This window comes from Podarcis vaucheri, assembly GCF_965113315.1.
Source record: "Podarcis vaucheri genome assembly, chromosome: 15".
Lineage (NCBI taxonomy): Eukaryota > Metazoa > Chordata > Lepidosauria > Squamata > Lacertidae > Podarcis > Podarcis vaucheri.
The window spans coordinates 26,356,766-26,373,797 of NC_138753.1; the positions used below are offsets into that span (position 1 = coordinate 26,356,766).

At 45.5% G+C, this 17,032-nt stretch overlaps 1 protein-coding gene across 1 annotated transcript; it reads right to left on the reverse strand.

Annotated features, from left to right (window-relative positions):
* Positions 1–8,022: 8,022 nt before the first annotated feature.
* On the reverse strand, positions 8,023–15,321 carry LOC309519849 (uncharacterized protein). The gene is made up of 4 exons (XM_082201089.1): positions 15,070–15,321; positions 12,298–12,505; positions 10,927–10,985; positions 8,023–9,584 (listed from the first exon to the last, which is right to left on the reverse strand). The coding sequence occupies exons 1-4, from the start codon at positions 15,239–15,241 to the stop codon at positions 9,310–9,312; spliced, it is 714 nt and encodes a 237-aa protein (XP_082057215.1). The 5' UTR covers positions 15,242–15,321; the 3' UTR covers positions 8,023–9,309.
* Between the last annotated feature and the right edge of the window lie 1,711 nt (positions 15,322–17,032).

A 17,032-nucleotide genomic window follows, 5' to 3' on the forward strand; every position in this document is an offset into this window, starting at 1 on the left:
AGGAGCTGGGCTTAGAGAAGAGAAGGACGGAGTGAGCAAAACTCCAGGCAGGGCAGCATCCATTCTGGCTGGCTGGGTTACAGAGAGACATAGGGATGGTGCTTAGGATGCTTCTGAATCCAATGCTGTGCTGCTGGGAGCTCTCTGTCCATAAAACTCAGGTGTAAATATGTGTGAATAAGCCATGTTTCATAAAGACACAGTTGTCTGCTGTGTCTCGTTCCAAAGGAACACAAACCTTGGTTAAGCTCCAAGACTCCTGGAATCTTCCTCCTGCTTTGGGGTGGCTGGGAACAGTATCTTGTTGCATTATCTCCTGTCTCAAGATTACGATGAGGATGAGGAAGATATTTTTTTTGAAAGATTTTCATTTATAAAGGAATAATGTGATAAAAGAGGAAGGAGGAAAGAAAGGAGGAAAAAGGAAAAAAACACGTGCAAAATGTACAGTGTAATAAAGGTAAAGGTAAAGGGACCTCTGACCATTAGGTCCAGTCGTGGCTGACTCTGGGGTTGCGGTGCTCATCTCGCTTTATTGGCCGAGGGAGCCAGCGTACAGCTTCCGGGTCATGTGGCCAGCATGACTAAGCTGCTTCTGGCGAACCAGAGCAGCGCACAGAAATGCCATTTACCTTCCCGCCGGAGCGCTACCTATTTATCTACTTGCACTTTGATGTGCTTTTGAACTGCTAGGTTGGCAGGAGCAGGGAGCTAACCCCATTGCGGGGATTCGAACCGCCAACCTTCTGATCGGCAAGTCCTAGGCTCTGTGGTTTAACCCACAGTGTCACCCGCGTCCTGTAACTTAAAAGAATGCTATTTCTTTTTATTTTTTCTGAAGCACATTCCAAAGAATCCTATGATGGTGTATGTATCTATATCTGGAAGGGACCCCAAGGGTCATACAGCCCAACCCACTGCAAGGAATATGCAGGAAAACAACCACCAACCTTGGTTGTGCTGTCAATGTTGTCCTATTAAATGGCACTTTTAAGGCAATTTAAACTGCAGCTGCAAGTTACGCCATTACGCACACCTTGCCATCCCCTTTTGCTGACTGAGAGCGGAGGAGGTGCTGCTTACAGTCTCCAATACATTAAGCAAAATCAATTTCATTTCTATTGATTATTGTATGTAAGCGATATTATATGGTTGCTAATTGCCCTACTACATTCTGTATAAACTCATTGCAGATATCTATATCTCCTGTCTCCAGATTATGATGATGAACAGGCTTGCACCCCCCCCTTTTTTTTGCTCAGCAACAGGAAAGATTGTCTCATCGGCTGATGGCTGGGTTGGAGGGAAGATGGTTTTTAAAATAGCCATTTAGCTGAAACAAACTGCTCACCACTTTTACTTAGTCATTCCTGAAATAGCTGAGGGCCACATTTAACATTCCACCGTGGTAATTTTTCCTGTCTGAGCTGCAGGCTTACAAAACTGACAAGAGACATCGCGGGTGCCCTTAGGATTTATGGGCCCAAGAGCTCAATGGAGGCAGGTGGGGGAGTGGATAGAGCAGGGGGAGGTAATGTGATGCTGTTGGACTCTAGTTCCCATCATTCCCGACTATCGGTCATACTGGGTGGGGCTGATGGGAGTTGAAATCCAACAACATCTAGATAGCAGTACAATGGCTACCTTGGGCTAGAATGTCAGAGTAGGAGGTGGGCAATCCAGGTTCAAATCTCTGATGAGCCATAGAGGAAGCTTGGTCTATGTCAGTCTCTCACACCTAGTCCTACCTTGCCTACCTCAAAGAGGGCAGATCTCCACTGGTTGGTTATAACATTAAAAAGCGTTGTAAAAATGTGACACCAGAGGGCGCTGTACAGCAGAGATCCATTGGCAATGGGAAATTCCATTGAGAGCTATATTACTTTTTTTTTTTTACAGCATTTTTACAGATCAGTGTAGATCCAGCCCGAGTCACAGATCTTTGGTTCAACTTTCTGGCGAAGGCAATGGACAAGGTGGTGGAGGCAGGCTGGGCATAAATACCCCAGAGGTGGATCGGAGTGAAGCCTGTCAGCCTAGTCCAACCCATCCCTGGGGTGGAACCGGACACTCAGTCCACCGGTCATTGGACAAACAGCCAGCAGGCCAGAGTCCACTTTCTAGACTGGCATGAGGCTGATCTGGGGTTGTGCCGGCCCGGGAAAACAACCCAAGTCCATGTCCCCTGGCAGATCATGGGCACAGAAGGCACCTGGCACAGAAGGCACCGTCTTGCAAAGGCGGCAGACCCTATAGGTAAGGGTCATTGTCAATGCTAACAGGAAGTCACTCTGCAAGGTTTCGGGCAGGAGTCCCTCCCAGTCTTACCTAGAGATGCTGGCTGGGATTGAACCTAGGACCTTCTGCATGCAAAGCAGTTCTGCATGCAAATAATAATAATAATAATAATAATAATTTTTATTTATACCCTGCACTTCCCAGTTCAAAAACTGGGCTCAGGGCTGCTAACAACAAATTTAAAACACTTAATTGTAAAAGCAGCATAAAATACAGTATAAAAACATGAATAACAATAAAATTCAAAATTCAGAAATCAATTTAGGGGAAATAAGCATTAGATAATCCCCAGGGCTAGCTGGCTGAATTGGGCCAGTGAGGAGGCCAGGGGAGAATTAGCTGTGGGGTCTCAGAGCGGGTAATCTTCATAAAAGAAAGGGGGAGGAAAGAAAAGGGAAATAAAAGATCAGGCTGAATTCAAATTAAAGGCCAGGGCTCTGTCTTACGGAGGTTAAATCCTGAAGGGCCCTAGTCTCATGGGACAGAGCATTCCATCAGGTCAGAGCCATCACTGAAAAGGCCCTGGCCCTGGTGGAGGATAGTCTGACTTCCTTAGGGCCCAGGACCTCTAAACTATGCTTATTCATGGACCTTAAGGTCCTCTGCAGGGCATACCAGGAGAGGTGGTCCTGGAAATACGAGGGCCCTAAGCCACAGTTTCCATAGAAATAATAACAGTTTCCATAGAAAATGTCCTTGCATAAACAAAACAATCTCAGCCTTCTGCTGCTTCTTGAAACTTCTTCTCTGTTCTTCTCTGTTTCTGGAACAAATGATCCTCTCACATAGAGAGAGACTATCCAACACTACCACTGAGCTACAGCCCCTCAAGACAATATCTAAATCATGTAGGCTGCCTTCAGCTTGTTGGATGAAGTTTCTTGGATTAAGCACGTCTGTATCTAAAGGCAGTGTGGCTCTGAATGTATTTAGCACACATTTTTACATCTCTTATAAAACCATTGGTTCTTCTGGCACGGAGAATTCTCTCTCTCTTTCTCTCATAACTCGTGGGCATCCAATGACGCTGAATGTTGGAAGATTCTGGACAGATATAAAAAAAGGATTTCTTTGCACAGGGCCTTGTTAAACTATAGAATTCACTCCCATTTGAGGCAAGGATGGTCACCAATGTGGGTGATTTTAAAAGAGGGTTAGACAAATTCACAAAGGAGGTGGTTATCACTGGCTCCCAACCACAGTGGCTGTGCTCTGCCTAGACAGTCAGAGGCAGCAAAGCTTTTGAATGCTAGATGCCTATGTAAGAAAGAGCACATGCCTGTGGTGGACGTGCCCCAAGGTAAAAGACTTCTGGGAAAGGATTTATAATGAGCTGAAAAAAGTGCTGAAAAACACATTTATTAAGAAACCAGAAGCCTTTTTACTTGGTATAGTGGGGAGTGAAATCCCCAACTGCAGGATATTAAGTAGAAAATAAGGTAGAGTTGTTGAAAAATAAAATTTTGAGGGCCTAAGATGGTATGCTGAGGGCCACACCTGCTTGAGATGGCACGGACCAGTTTCCAAATTCTCTCTCCCCTGGTCTGCATCGCAAGAATGTGAGAGGGCATTGCTGTAACAAATCTGTTTCTGGGTGGATGTGTCATGGGCCAGGTTTGATCTGGGGAAAGAGTGAAACTGTTTTCCCATGAGGAAGATTGAGGATGTTTTGAGCAAGAAGGGCAGGCAATTGAGCAAGCGAAACTCATGGATGGAAATGGGAGAAGCTGTGTGGGTAGAGATCAGCAAGTGACTTTGTTCCGTCCAATGAAGCTGAATGTTGGAAGATTCAGGACAAAGAAAAGGAAGTATTGGTTACGAAGTGCATAGTGAAACTATGGAACTCACTGCCACAGGAGGCAATGATGGCCACTAACTTGGATGGCTTCAAAAGAGGATTGGACAAATTCATTGAGAAGGCTTAATAGCATTGGCTGTGCTCAATACCTCTAAATACCAGTTGCTGGAAATCATAGCAGAGGAGCGTGTTCTTGTGCCCAAATTCTACAAGCCGGTTTCTCCCAGGCATCTGGTTGATCACTGTGAGAACAGGATGCTGAAGTAGATGGGCCATTTACCTGATTAACAGGTTCCTCTTATGTCCTTGTGTTATGGCTCCTTAATAGCCATAACTGTGTGTGGGTGTGGGAGAGAGAGAGAGGGAGAAGGCAAAGGCAGAACGTTTGGTTCCATCAAGGGAGGTTTCATCCCATCATCTGACTGTGGCACAGCTATTGCTGAACAGGTGCTGGGGGAGAGAGGCATTACTCAGATGGTTGATGCTAGTATTTTTGGTTAATGGTTAATGCTAGTATTTTGTTGTGGGGTGTGGGAAGACTTCAGCAGTACTTAATGAGAGGTTCTTTCACTTGGAAACTCTTCCCCTAATCCTGAATGTGTGAGGGAACTGTCTGTGGTCCTTAAAATGTGTGGCAAAATTTGCATGACGCTTCTCAAGATGAAGGAGCAGCTTTTTGTCTATATTTGAATAAAATTGGACGCCATTTTGAATCGAGTTGGCCAGCTGAATTTTTCAGAATCACATTGATTTTAACCACTGATTTCAAAATTGTACTTTTGTTTTAATGTGGTTCCTTAGAATTCCGCGTTCCACTAGTGCTCAGTAAATTGTGTAGTGGAGCCTTCAGGATGATCGAAGTTGGAACCCATAACCTCTCAAGAGCACCTGGTTGAGTAACCCTGAGCTAAGATGAGGGAAGCTCCACAGCAGCTGACTAACTTCTGAGCGTGCTGTTGAAGACGCCTGATAGGAATGCAAGATAAAGAAAGCAGCACCTCCTCTGTGCATCCCAGCCTTTGGGAATTTCCCTTGTTGTTTACCTGCCTAGTAACATCACCTGAGAGAGGCAGACCTGTGAGAAGCTGCAGTTCTGGATGGCGCATTCACTTGGGCTACAATCCTGCACAGACATAAGACTTGTTGGGTATTTCCAAGTAAGATGTGCTTCTTTATCTGTGGCACAATCAAAGAAAAATCTATCCTGTTTTGGGGAAATGACCACAAGGATTTTGTGGAGGAGTCTGGGATTGTTTAACTCACTGTCCCTTTTACCATACAGAGTGACACCAAATCCAGTGAGCCCTCCCTTGCCCAGAGTCCAGCCTGAGGGCCACACTTCCTTGGGGGGGGGGCACATGCCAGTGTTGGGCGAGACAAGAGCAAAAGCAGGTGGCTCAGTGAAGTTTACCTTTGTGCAGTAGGCTTATTTCCATGCACACCCCTCTCTGTCTTCCACCCCGACAAGTAAGAGGCATTATCAGGTTTCAAATTCATATTCAAGGACTGCTTCTCTCCATATGAGCCCACCTGGACACTGAGATCATCCACTGAGGCCCTTATTCATGTGCCTCCTCCATGAAAGGGCAGCAGCACAAGAGCAGGCCTTTTCTGTGGAATGCTCTCCCCAGGGAGGTTCATGATACACCTTAAGGCGCCAGGCAAAAACATTCCCCTTCAGTCAGACCTTTGGCTGATTTATATTGGATTGGCTTTGTTTTTATTTCTATTATGTATTCTGTGATTTTTATATTGTCATTTTTTGTTGTGAAAATAATCAATCAATAAATATAATCAATCAATCAATCAATCAATCAATCAGTCCAGGCTGGCAAAAACACACAATGAGAGTATGAAACAGGTTCTCTTATTTCAAAAAAGAGGATTAGAGAAATTAATGAAAAGAAGATGTCTGTCGGTCTCTATTAGTAATGATAGACAAGTAGAGCCTCCTTATTCAGGAGCAGTTGTCAGGAGAGAACTCTTGCCTGTGACCTGCTTGTAGGCTTCAAGGAGGCATCCTTCATCCATGTGGGACTTGGGGGGGGGGCTGGGTGAGCATTGTCCAGGCTAGGGAAGGGAGCAGGTAAGACTCCCATCCCAGAGGAGTAGCCTGTCACTCGGGCCTCTGTCGTTACTTGAAGGATTGCCATTTTCCACATTTCCAGAGAGTTTCCCCATCCTAATCCAACTTTTGCCATGCTGGACTACAATTCCCATCAGCCCCAGCCAGTGCATGCTGCAAGGGTGGCGGTGCAGTCCAAAAATATCTGGAGGGCGCTGTTATAAGAATTCTAAGGTCTCAAATATACAACAAATGCACACATATCTTAATATATGAACCATGTGTCTGAGCAGGAGAGCAATCCTGAAGCCATTTCGACTCTCCCAATGACCTCTAATACTCCTCTGCAGTAAGGGAGGCAAATGGGGAAAGCCTTCCCATTGTCTTTTTGCTTACACATTCTGTTTTAAGGGCATATTTGTATATGAATACCAACCTAGCAGTTCAAAAGCACGTCAAAGTGCAAGTAGATAAATAGGTACCGCCCCGGCGGGAAGGTAAACGGCATTTCCATGCGCTGCTCTGGTTCACCAGAAGCGGCTTAGTCATGCTGGCCACATGACCCGGAAGCTATACGCCGGCTCCCTCGGCCAATAAAGTGAGATGAGCGCCGCAACCCCAGAGTCGGCCACAACTGGACCTAATGGTTAGGGGTCCCTTTACCTTTTTAGGGTGAGCCTGTGACCTGAATTCAGGAACTAAAGTATTAACCATCACAAAAGAATGGCCAGGCTGCCAAGGTAATGTAATCAGTGACCATTATCCTGGCAGACAGAATTTTTGCTGTAGACTGCCTGCTATGATGTATGTATGATGATTTTGGGGTGGCCTTTGGCGAAGGGGGTAAGGAAATGTCAAAAGTCTTTAATGGTTCCTGCTCACTTTTGGTCAGGGTCTCTCCCTCCTTGGAAGGCGAGGAGGGAACTCTGTTGCAACAGAAAAATAAATATCTGCCTTGCTTTCCACTGGACCCTGCCTCCATCCATTCTTCTCTGACTGATCTTGGACTTAGGGGACTCAGAGTCCCATGCGGAGTTGGGCAGCAAAACCTAAACCCCAATTTTTACATCAGTGCCAGGTTGGCAAAGGACTCCACAATCAATCCTAAGTGTGCTTATTTGAAAAATAACTCCATCAAAACCAATGGAATCAATCCCAAAAAGTATGTCTGGGAGTATTAAAATATATCATGCTTTTCCTTTCAGAAATCTAACATGTGAGACCATTTCCACACCACCAAGAGGCACTTGGCCTCATTTTTGCTACTGACCTCCCCTGTACCACAGTATTATTTTTTTCTGGTGAACTATACAGAGTTTTGACCAGTTGGATCCTCTTGCTGTTTCTAAAGTACAGTACACAGGGCAACAACTCCCATTTGCCAATGTGCCGCTGAATGAAAAGGGTATAATTGTGTTCACTTCTTTTAGCACCCCAAGTGATCTGCAATATCCTAGTCCTCATTAAAATGGATCAGGCGTCCCGAGGCACCAATAAATCCCGTTGTTATTCTGCAGCCTCAAACGAATGTCAACATGAAGCAGGGGAGGGGAGGTCGGTTTCCTGGCTGAAACTGGCTTGGAAAGGTTGTTATAGCAAAAGAGGCAGCATTTGCCTGAGGGGCAGGAAAAAAAAACCAACCCATTCAAAAAAGTCATGGCTGTGACTTTTAACGCTGGCATAAGTAAAAAGGGAGGATTTAACCTTGTTCTTTCAGAGACTTTTGCTCACGACCTTGAGAAGTATATAAACCAGCTGAAACTGAGCCACTAATATGCTCCTTTTCTAACCCTTTGCTCATTGTCCATTCCTCACTCACTACCCTCTCCCCACCCCCGCAACACCCCCAAAAGAAGACCAGTTATATATAGGACATTATGAAGCACTTTTATTGAACCAGGGTCTTTCAAATACAATAGATTTCCAAAATACATTTTCCTGAGGAAACACAGTCTGTAACAAAAGCCACTGGCCGCAAACCCAGTCTATCTTTCTGTGGAAGCCCACAATTAACCACCAATAGACTTGGTTCATCCTTCACCCCATTTTCCTCTCTGCATACAACCTATGGAGACAGTAGGGTGAGCACTTCTTAAGGAGCAGAGGAGTTATCCGAGTATTTCAGAGCAAATAAATATTTTACAGTCCATGGGGGTTGCCCTGCCAGCAGGGGGCTCATAATATACAGTAGAAGGGGCCTCCCTTAATCTGCATAACGTCTAGTGATGGTTGTTTCAGAAGCTGAAGAAAGGGTGCAATTTCAAATTTGGCACATGGGCATTCAGATCTGTTTGGCACATGGGCATTCGGATCTGTGTTCAAATGGAAACGCCGGGTTTTCTTTCCTCTATCGCAGAAAATAAAATACGGGAAAGGGGTGTGTGCATGTGTATGGTGTCAGAATTTTGGAACAGCCTTCTTGAACTACATGGAGGTGCAAAACGCTGCTTCCTTTGTTCATAGTGTATAGTGGAGATTCTCAGTGGATCAGCCTTTCCTTCCATTCTGTGTCATCCAGTCAAATATCCTCCAAGGATAGACACCAGTTTCCTAGCACTTCTCTTTCAGAGAACTGGAAGAATTTTTTTGGGGGGTGGGGAGGTGGGATGCATAGAAGGAACTGTTGAGACGCTTCCTTTCCTAAGGTTGCATCATTGTCCCAAGCCTGATAAAATAATATTAACTTAAAATATCTGGTCTATTCCTACTCTTGCCATGGAAGATCTTAGCAGCACTGGATCCATATGCAACAGGCAGAGTTAAGTCTGTTGATTATTTAGCTTATTATTATATTTTTGTTCCCAAGGCAGGGGGAAAAGAATAAATAAAAAAGAGATAATGTTTGGATCTTGCTCCCAGCCCCCTAAAGGCATGAGCCCTCTCTCTTTAGACGTCTCTCAGTACAGCTACCTGCTGCCATATCTTCTAAGTCAGCAGCTGGGCTATATTAGGGATTGATGAAATAAATGTGCAAATAAAGATGCATAATGGCGTGGAGGGGAAAGAGAGTTGCAGGTGAAGGCAGGGAGGGAGGGATTTCCTTCTCAAGGAGACCAGCCACCCGCCCTTCACGTTCTGTTTTGAAGGGAAGGTGGCCACGCACGAGAGGAAAGCAGGGAATGCGTGTTGTGGGGATTCGGGATTCAGCTTAGGAGAGGAGCTTGAAGCCCAGCGAGATGGAGAGGAGCTGCAGGAATGCCAGGAGGAATGAGCTGCCTTGAGCTGCAGAGGCCGAGCCTTTGGGACCTTGTGTCCACTGGTGGGAGGAAGCGAAGTTATGGTGGTGGGCGGTGCTGGCGTTGAGGAGGTCGTGGGCATTGGTTGGGTTGCTGTGAAGCGTCGGATTGTGGGAAGCATGGGTGCTGGTGTCAGGGCGAGGGGTGGCGGAGGAGGACACCGATCTGATGCTGGTGGTTGTTGTGTCTGTAAGAAACAAATCAGATTAGCCATGCTGTTGCGTCTTAGCAGAAAAGGATCTGTAGGTGGACTGGGGTGGGGGGAAGGCCTGAGTTCAAAGCCCTCACATAAATCAAGGCCTGAGGAGGCAGGAAGGCCTGTGGCTCAGTGCTCTGCAGGCAGAAGGTTTCCAAGGTCACTTTCCAGCCTCTCAAGGCAGGTCTGGGAAAATACTGCCTGGCTGAAATCCTAGAGAGCCCTTGCCAGTGAGAGCAGTGTATATCAGCTTTCCCTAACCAGGTGTCCTTCTGAAACTTTTGACTCCAGGTGTCAACAACTCCTATCAGCCCCAGAATGTAAGAATGCACAACAAGCCTGCTGGATCAGGCCAGTGGCCCGGCCAGTCCAGCACCCCACTCTCACAGGGGCCAGCCAGACACTTGTGGGGGGGGACCTGAAAGGTACTAAAGGTAAAGGGACCCCTGACCATTAGGTCCAGTCGTGACCGACTCTGGGCTTGCAGCGCTCATCTCGCTTTATTGGCCGAGGGAGCCGGCGTACAGCTTGCAGGTCATGTGGCCAGCATGACTAAGCCACTTCTGGCAAACCAGAGCAGCGCACGGAAACACCATTTTCCTTCCCGCTGGAGCGGTACCTATTTATCTACTTGCGCTTTGACGTGCTTTCGAAATGCTAGGTTGGCAGGAGCAGGGACTGAACAATGGGAGCTCACCCCAACCGGGGATTCGAACCGCCAACCTTCTGATCGGCAAGTCCTAGGCTCTGTGGTTTAACCCACAGCGCCACCAGCGTCCCTTAGCCTGAAAGGTTTGCAGGAGCACAACAGCAGCCTGCCCACCTGCAATTTCCAAAAAAAGTGATATTCAGCAGTGTAATAGCCAGCTCAGCAGCCTAAAATTTCTGGGGAAGCCTGGCACAGATAATACTATATGGTTTGATGGTCTGACAGTGTAAGACAGCTTACTAGGTTGTTTCCACCGGCTAAACAGGAATTGCATCAACTTCCCCTCCTGCCAATCTTTGAAGGAATTGCCCTGAGATTGAGATTGAAGTTGGGCTATGTTAGCCAGTAGTAGCCACCTCACCCCCCCCCATTGTTTAGATGGAAGAGAGTGGGTGGGATTGAAAAATGTTAAAATTGAGAGAGAGGTTGCTTTGGATGTTACATAAGAAGAGCTGTGCTGGATCAGGCCATTGGCCCATCAGTATCCTGCTCTCACAGCAGCCAACAAAATGTGTTCTCTCATGGGAAGCCTTCAAACAGGATCTGAACGCAACCGCACTCTACCCATTTACAATTCCCGACAGACTGACACTGGAGGGAGACCTTGTTTTCTCACAAAATTACCTCTTGCCAGGGTCTGAGTTTGCAGCAGGGTTGTTCCATTGGCAAAGACGACAAAAGACCTGTTGGGAAACAAACAGAAAATGAGGATCTTGAATGGTGGAGGAGAGAAGCTGTGAAATGATAGCCAAACAGCACTTCTGTTAAAAATGGGGGAGGGGGTGCAGTGATGCCCGAACCCCATTTTAGCTGGCATTTGGAGAAGGGAAAAAAAAAATAACAGCTTCCTTTTCATTTGTGCCTGAGCAACTATGCTGATAACTTTTAGGAGCAAGCATAGGAGATTTGGATAGTTATTGCTAGTGTAATTTATCTGCATATGATCTTTCTTCAGCCAATTGGCATTTCTTGGTGATCATTGCAAAAAAAGGGGGGAAATGAATCTTAAGCTTTGCTATAGAACACTCAATATAAATTAAAGCAAGCATATCCATCAGACAGGCATGAGGTGGCAGGCTGATATATGGCCCTTTGGATAAAGCAGTGCCTCGTTACACAAAACCACATTTTGTGCCGTAAATTTATGTCGTACGTTTTGCACTTAGGAGTCACACAGCAAGGAAACATCAGGCTTTGTGTCTAGAAGTGCTGCAACCTCTCCACAAACCCTTTGCCTAAAGCAGAAGGACTCCCAGGTGCAGTCCCCAGCAGCTCCAGGTAGGCCTGGTACAGATCCCCTGTCTTGAACTCTGTATGGCTGCTGCCAGTCTGGGTAAGTGACACTAAACTAGTGGTCTGATTTGCTGTGAGACAGTTCCTATGAAAGCAGAGGATAATAAAATCCCTCCCCTCAAAGGAAAAACCAGACAATTCAAACAATTACTGATAATTCAGCCTTCTTGATTTAAGTAATAAATTTTGATGTCTTCTCATAGGAGAAATAAGCAAGTTCCGCCACTGTTATCGCTTACACCCCCCCAACTATCAGATAATTGCTCTGATTAGTTCCCCCAGTCTCACCCTTCCGTTAAAATTCAGTTCTAACTTAGATTGGCATAGTTAGTGCCTTCTGGCCTTGCAGAAGAAGCCACCCCACTATCTGTGAGAAGCTCACATGTCAGGCATGAAGGCCATGGCCATTATCCGACATTTCCTGTCCACAGGGACCTTCCCTTTACACATGGAGCTTTTGTTTAGGGGCTGAAAGTGCTTAATAGACACAAATTTGTCCAAGCTTTTTGGGGAGGGAGAAAAATTCCTGCATCTACGTCACTATCTCTCAATGCCGACGCCATTTTTACCCTGAGCTGCTCTGTGGTAATTCAAGATACAACTGTATTGAGAAACAATACATTTGTTGGTAGCGTGAGGCTGTAGACCCCTTGGGGCAGGGACTCTTCAGTGCAGAAAAGGCCCAGTGGTCAGGATTCTTACTTTATGAGCACAGATTCCATGTTGGCATTGGGGGCTGTCCAGCGAGTTCGGGTGCTGCTGCCGCTGGAGACGTTTTTCTCCACCAGGTTCTCGACGCCACTGCAGCTGATCGGTTTGTTTTCACTTTCCCACAGACCGCTGGAGCCGTCTTCAGAAGGTACGGCTTGCAGGATGACGGAAGTGCTGTTGTCAATCCCAGTAATGGTGACTGCAGAGAGAGTGGGAGAAATCACATTTTTACTGGGAAACACAGGAATGGGGGGCGGAGGGAGGAAAGACCTTGATGTGATGCTGGGAGAAAAAAATCCAGAAAGCCCACAGCAGGGGCAAAGGGACAAAGGGAACCAAGAAACTACGGAAAGGCAAAATCTCTGCAACATTGTGGGTTGTGCCGTTGTGGCATCATTTGTACAAAAAAGCGAAGACAAACAGCAGCTGCTGTATGTAGCAATGGTGATCTGGGGAAATCTGAATCCTTTGTCTCATGTGGCCTTAGGCAATGCCCCTCTTAAGCATCAGTTTCCCTATCTGCAGTATGGTTGCAATAAAACTGACCTATCTTAACAGGGTTGCATTGGAAGGATTACAGCGAGATAACACACACAAACAGCTTTAAGTTCTTCTTATCATTGCCGTTGATTTATTATTATTTCCATAGCTTTGTGTGTCGTGATTTGGATGGTTAGAATTCATGGAGCCTAGAAGCCATCTGAATCTTTTGACTAAATTTATTCAAAATGCGGTGTTTTGTTTTTGTTTTAAATCTTGCTTCTCCTAAGCTTGAGGCAGCTTGTGACATTGAGGGGAATGAGTGTAAATACAATATACCATTTCATTAGAAAAGAAGCAGGAACAGGAAATCTGAGCATATGATATACCGTATTTTTTGCTCTATAAGACTCACTTTCCCCCCTCCTAAAAAGTAAGGGGAAATGTGTGTGCGTCTTATGGAGCGAATGCAGGCTGCGCAGCTATCCCAGAAGCCAGAACAGCAAGAGGGATTGCTGTTTTCACTGCACAGCGATCCCTCTTGCTGTTCTGGCTTCTGAGATTTAGAATTTTTTTTTTCTTGTTTCCCTCCTCCAAAAACTAGGTGCGTCTTGTGGTCTGGTGCGTCTTATAGAGCGAAAAATACGGTACTTTTCTAAAGGGGGAAAAAAAGGCACTAGGTTTCTGCTTGCCTACGCGCCATATTCCTCATTCGAGACCCCCAACTCTAAACCTCCTGGTGTATGGAGACTGGCATAAGAGGGCCAGTTCAGCATAGACAGAGACCAAGGATCAAATCACCACTCAGACATGAAGCTCCTTGGATGACCTTGGTCATTCTCTCTCAGCCTAGACTACCTCACAGGGTTGTGAGGATAAAAGGGAGGTACAATCGGATATTTGAAAACTGCTGCCCTTGTCAGAGATCTGGACTTGGCTACTAGAGGTTCTTGTGCTGAAATGTGTGACCCTCATTGCAGCCACGGACAGCTAACCTTTTCATGCCTTCCTTCATCTTGCTGGACTAGGGAAACTGGCTAGCCTAGATGTCTCAAGAAGAGGCTCTCCAACAGCCGCCTGCAATGCAGCTTATTAAATTTGGGCTTCATTAGTGAACAGCAAGCTTTCATTTGGGGAAGATAAAAACTGGGGCGTCGTCATCCCACACGGGGACTAAAAATAATATTTGGAAGTGGCAAGGGTGACACACTGTGTTCCACCCTGGGTGGGGCTGTGGGTCAAATCCCTGTTAGGGCAGCTCAGTGTCTATGAGGTTAAATGGCACAGTAGTCATTGTGCAATAGATGCATGATCAAAATTGGGGGAACTCTTTCGGCACTAAAAAAATTAATACGGAATATGTTAGGCCTGATTCTCAAGTGGTGTGAATCAATATTTTGTTCCCTTCCAATATAATCTATGCTGCTTTCATATCATTTTGTCCTTCTGGGTATTCATTTGGTATTCATTTAAAAATTATTCATTTATTATAAAATTTAAAGTCCACCATTTCTACCAAAGGAAGATTGGGTCCTTTTTCAGTTGAAATCTGTAGGACCTTTGCATTACAGTTTAGTGACAGACTGATAAGAGCATTACAATATTATTATTATTATTATTATTATTATTATTATTATTATTATTATTACTGCAGTTTTTTCTGTGCAAAGACCATTATGGTCCCATTTTACAGATGGGAGACTGTGGCCAAGAGATAGTGGCATAGACCCAAGCCCATCCATCAGCTCCATGGCAGATTCACACCCTTTTGCCCAGCACTGACTTATGGGCTACTTCAGAGTTGCTCTTTCTATATCTGACACCAACTACAATGCCTCTAGAAAGAATAGATCCCCTAACACTCTGTTAAACAATGGGTTGCATTCCAGATGTTGCTGGACTTCAGATCCCAACAGACCCAGCCAGCACAGGAATGAAGGCAGCTGTAATCCAAAATCTGGAGGACACCACGTTGGCTCCCTCTTCCTTTTTCTTTTGGTTTTGGTCATCCCGTAAGACAGTGCATCAAACCCCACAAATACCGTAGCTTCCATCCCATGTCTTTTCTGAGCTTATCTAGGTGACTGCAGCAAAGCTAGCTTAAAATCCCAACAAGCCCTGCATTCACAGGCTGGTGGTGAGACTGGGTCCACAAGGAAAGGGTGCCCCAAAATGGCAGAACACCCTTTGGATCCCAAAGATGGCCAAAGGCAGGTTAGCTCTGAACACACAGACAGGAATGCCAAGACGCCACAGCAGCCCTGGAGACAAAGTGCAACTTACCTGTGTAGATGGCGCTTGGTTTGAAATAAGAAGGTTCCACATTCAGCTTGTAAGTGCCCCGCGTAACGGTCTTCTTGACGATATCACAAGGTGCCTGCTGAAGATAAGCAGGCGAAACAAACAGTGCCCCAAGGAAGACAAGCTGCAACATGGTGGACTTGAAGCTAGGCATGATCAGGTTGGGTTTTTCTTCTCCTCTCTGATTTCTCTCCAGGACCTTCCTGCCTTGTCGTACCTGAGATCTGGAGAGGGACCATAACTCACAGGGCTATTTATACTGCCGGACAGATGCAAATTACCTTCCTTCCACACCCTCATCAGTGGGAAGTTTCACAGGGTGACACATTTTGGCATGTGCCCTCCCTCCTCTTTACCTGCCTCTGCACCTCAGCATCTGAATGGCCTGTCTGGAGTAAGGGGGTGGGGAAAAGAGATTCACAAACCAACTAGGAGCAGGGAGGTTTCTGCTCCTGGTGTCTCACTAGAAATGTATGTGGGCATGTGCGATCCTGTCTTTGCATGCCATGTCTCAAGAGCCAGTCCTAGGAATGGATGGGGGGGTGGGAGATACCAGGTAACCAGGTGGGTCTTTGTTGTGGGAAGAGGAAAACGGGTGCTCTTTTGATGCCTGAAAGTTGGCGTCAAAATACCAGTCTGCATCCCCCACACCCTGGTCATTGAATCCAGATTTTCCTCTTCCAGGGAGAAACTGCTAAATTAAAAAGACCTGCTGACACCAACCCCATTTTTTTGCATTTTCTCAGTGATCTGTTTTTAATATCAAGCTCCCATCACCTGAAGTCTTTTGGAAGTGAAAAAGAGGAAGGAAAAAATTGCTTTTAATCTTGTTTTTAAGTTGTATTTCAATCAATTGTTTTTCTATTGGGTGTTAGCTGCCCTGAGCCCGGTCTTGTCTGGGGAGGGCGGGGTATAAATAAAATTTATTATTTGTTATTATTATTATTTTGTTGTTTTGCTAACAATCACACACACACACACACACGGAGCGTGAGTTGCATGAAACTAAGTTCTATGCAGAGAAGAGCAACTGAAATTAATGGACCTAGGTTAGTCATGTTTATTAATTTCAATGGGTCTACTCTGACTAACTTGGGCTACAGCAATCTAGATATTCAGGGCATTCCAAAGGAATGCCACATGCGTTATCTTTTTGTCATACAACAACCTTGGAAGGAAAGTCAGTGCTATTATCTTCATTATTTACTTAAGGGAGGGGGGAAATGGTCACTAATGGTCATGAAACAGGTTTAGAATATGAGGTTTAGTAAACTTCATTTACATTCATTTGCTTGTTATGGAATCAATGTTTTTTTCTGTGGGTACGCATACCCCTAAACATTTTGTGAATCTTTGTACTTTTGTCCATTTACTGTATTAATTTCCCCCAATTTGAACTATAAAATGGTGATTTTCTTGAGTCAAAATGAAAGTATCCCTAAGCATTTTTTTTTTTTTTAGAAAAAAAGCACTGGATGGAATATAATAGTTTCGAAGAAGAGAATAGGAGGCTGTCTTTGTTTTTAGAAGGCCACATGTAACGTCACAGCAGTTGCCTTCTTACAAAAAGGATTCCCTCCAGAGGAAAACAGGGAAGATGACATTTACGGGCACATCTGAAGACCGCAAAGCACAGGACTTCATTCCTACTTTGTACCAGGGGCCTAGTTTTTAGCACACTGCGGATGCAGAGGCACTGTACATTTAAAACACACGGGAACTGTAATTTTCCTCTCACAGAGCTATAATCCCCAGCACACTTAACAAACTACAGTTCCCAGCATTCTTTGTGGAGGGAGGATGTTGTGTACGCAGCCTGGGACATACTGACCCAGAGCCCTGTAGTGCATCTAGCTAACACACTCTCCTCTGGAGAAATATACGGTAGCTCCTCCCTTTCATGACCTTCTCATCTGTCTCCCATCTACTTCCATAACAAACGCCA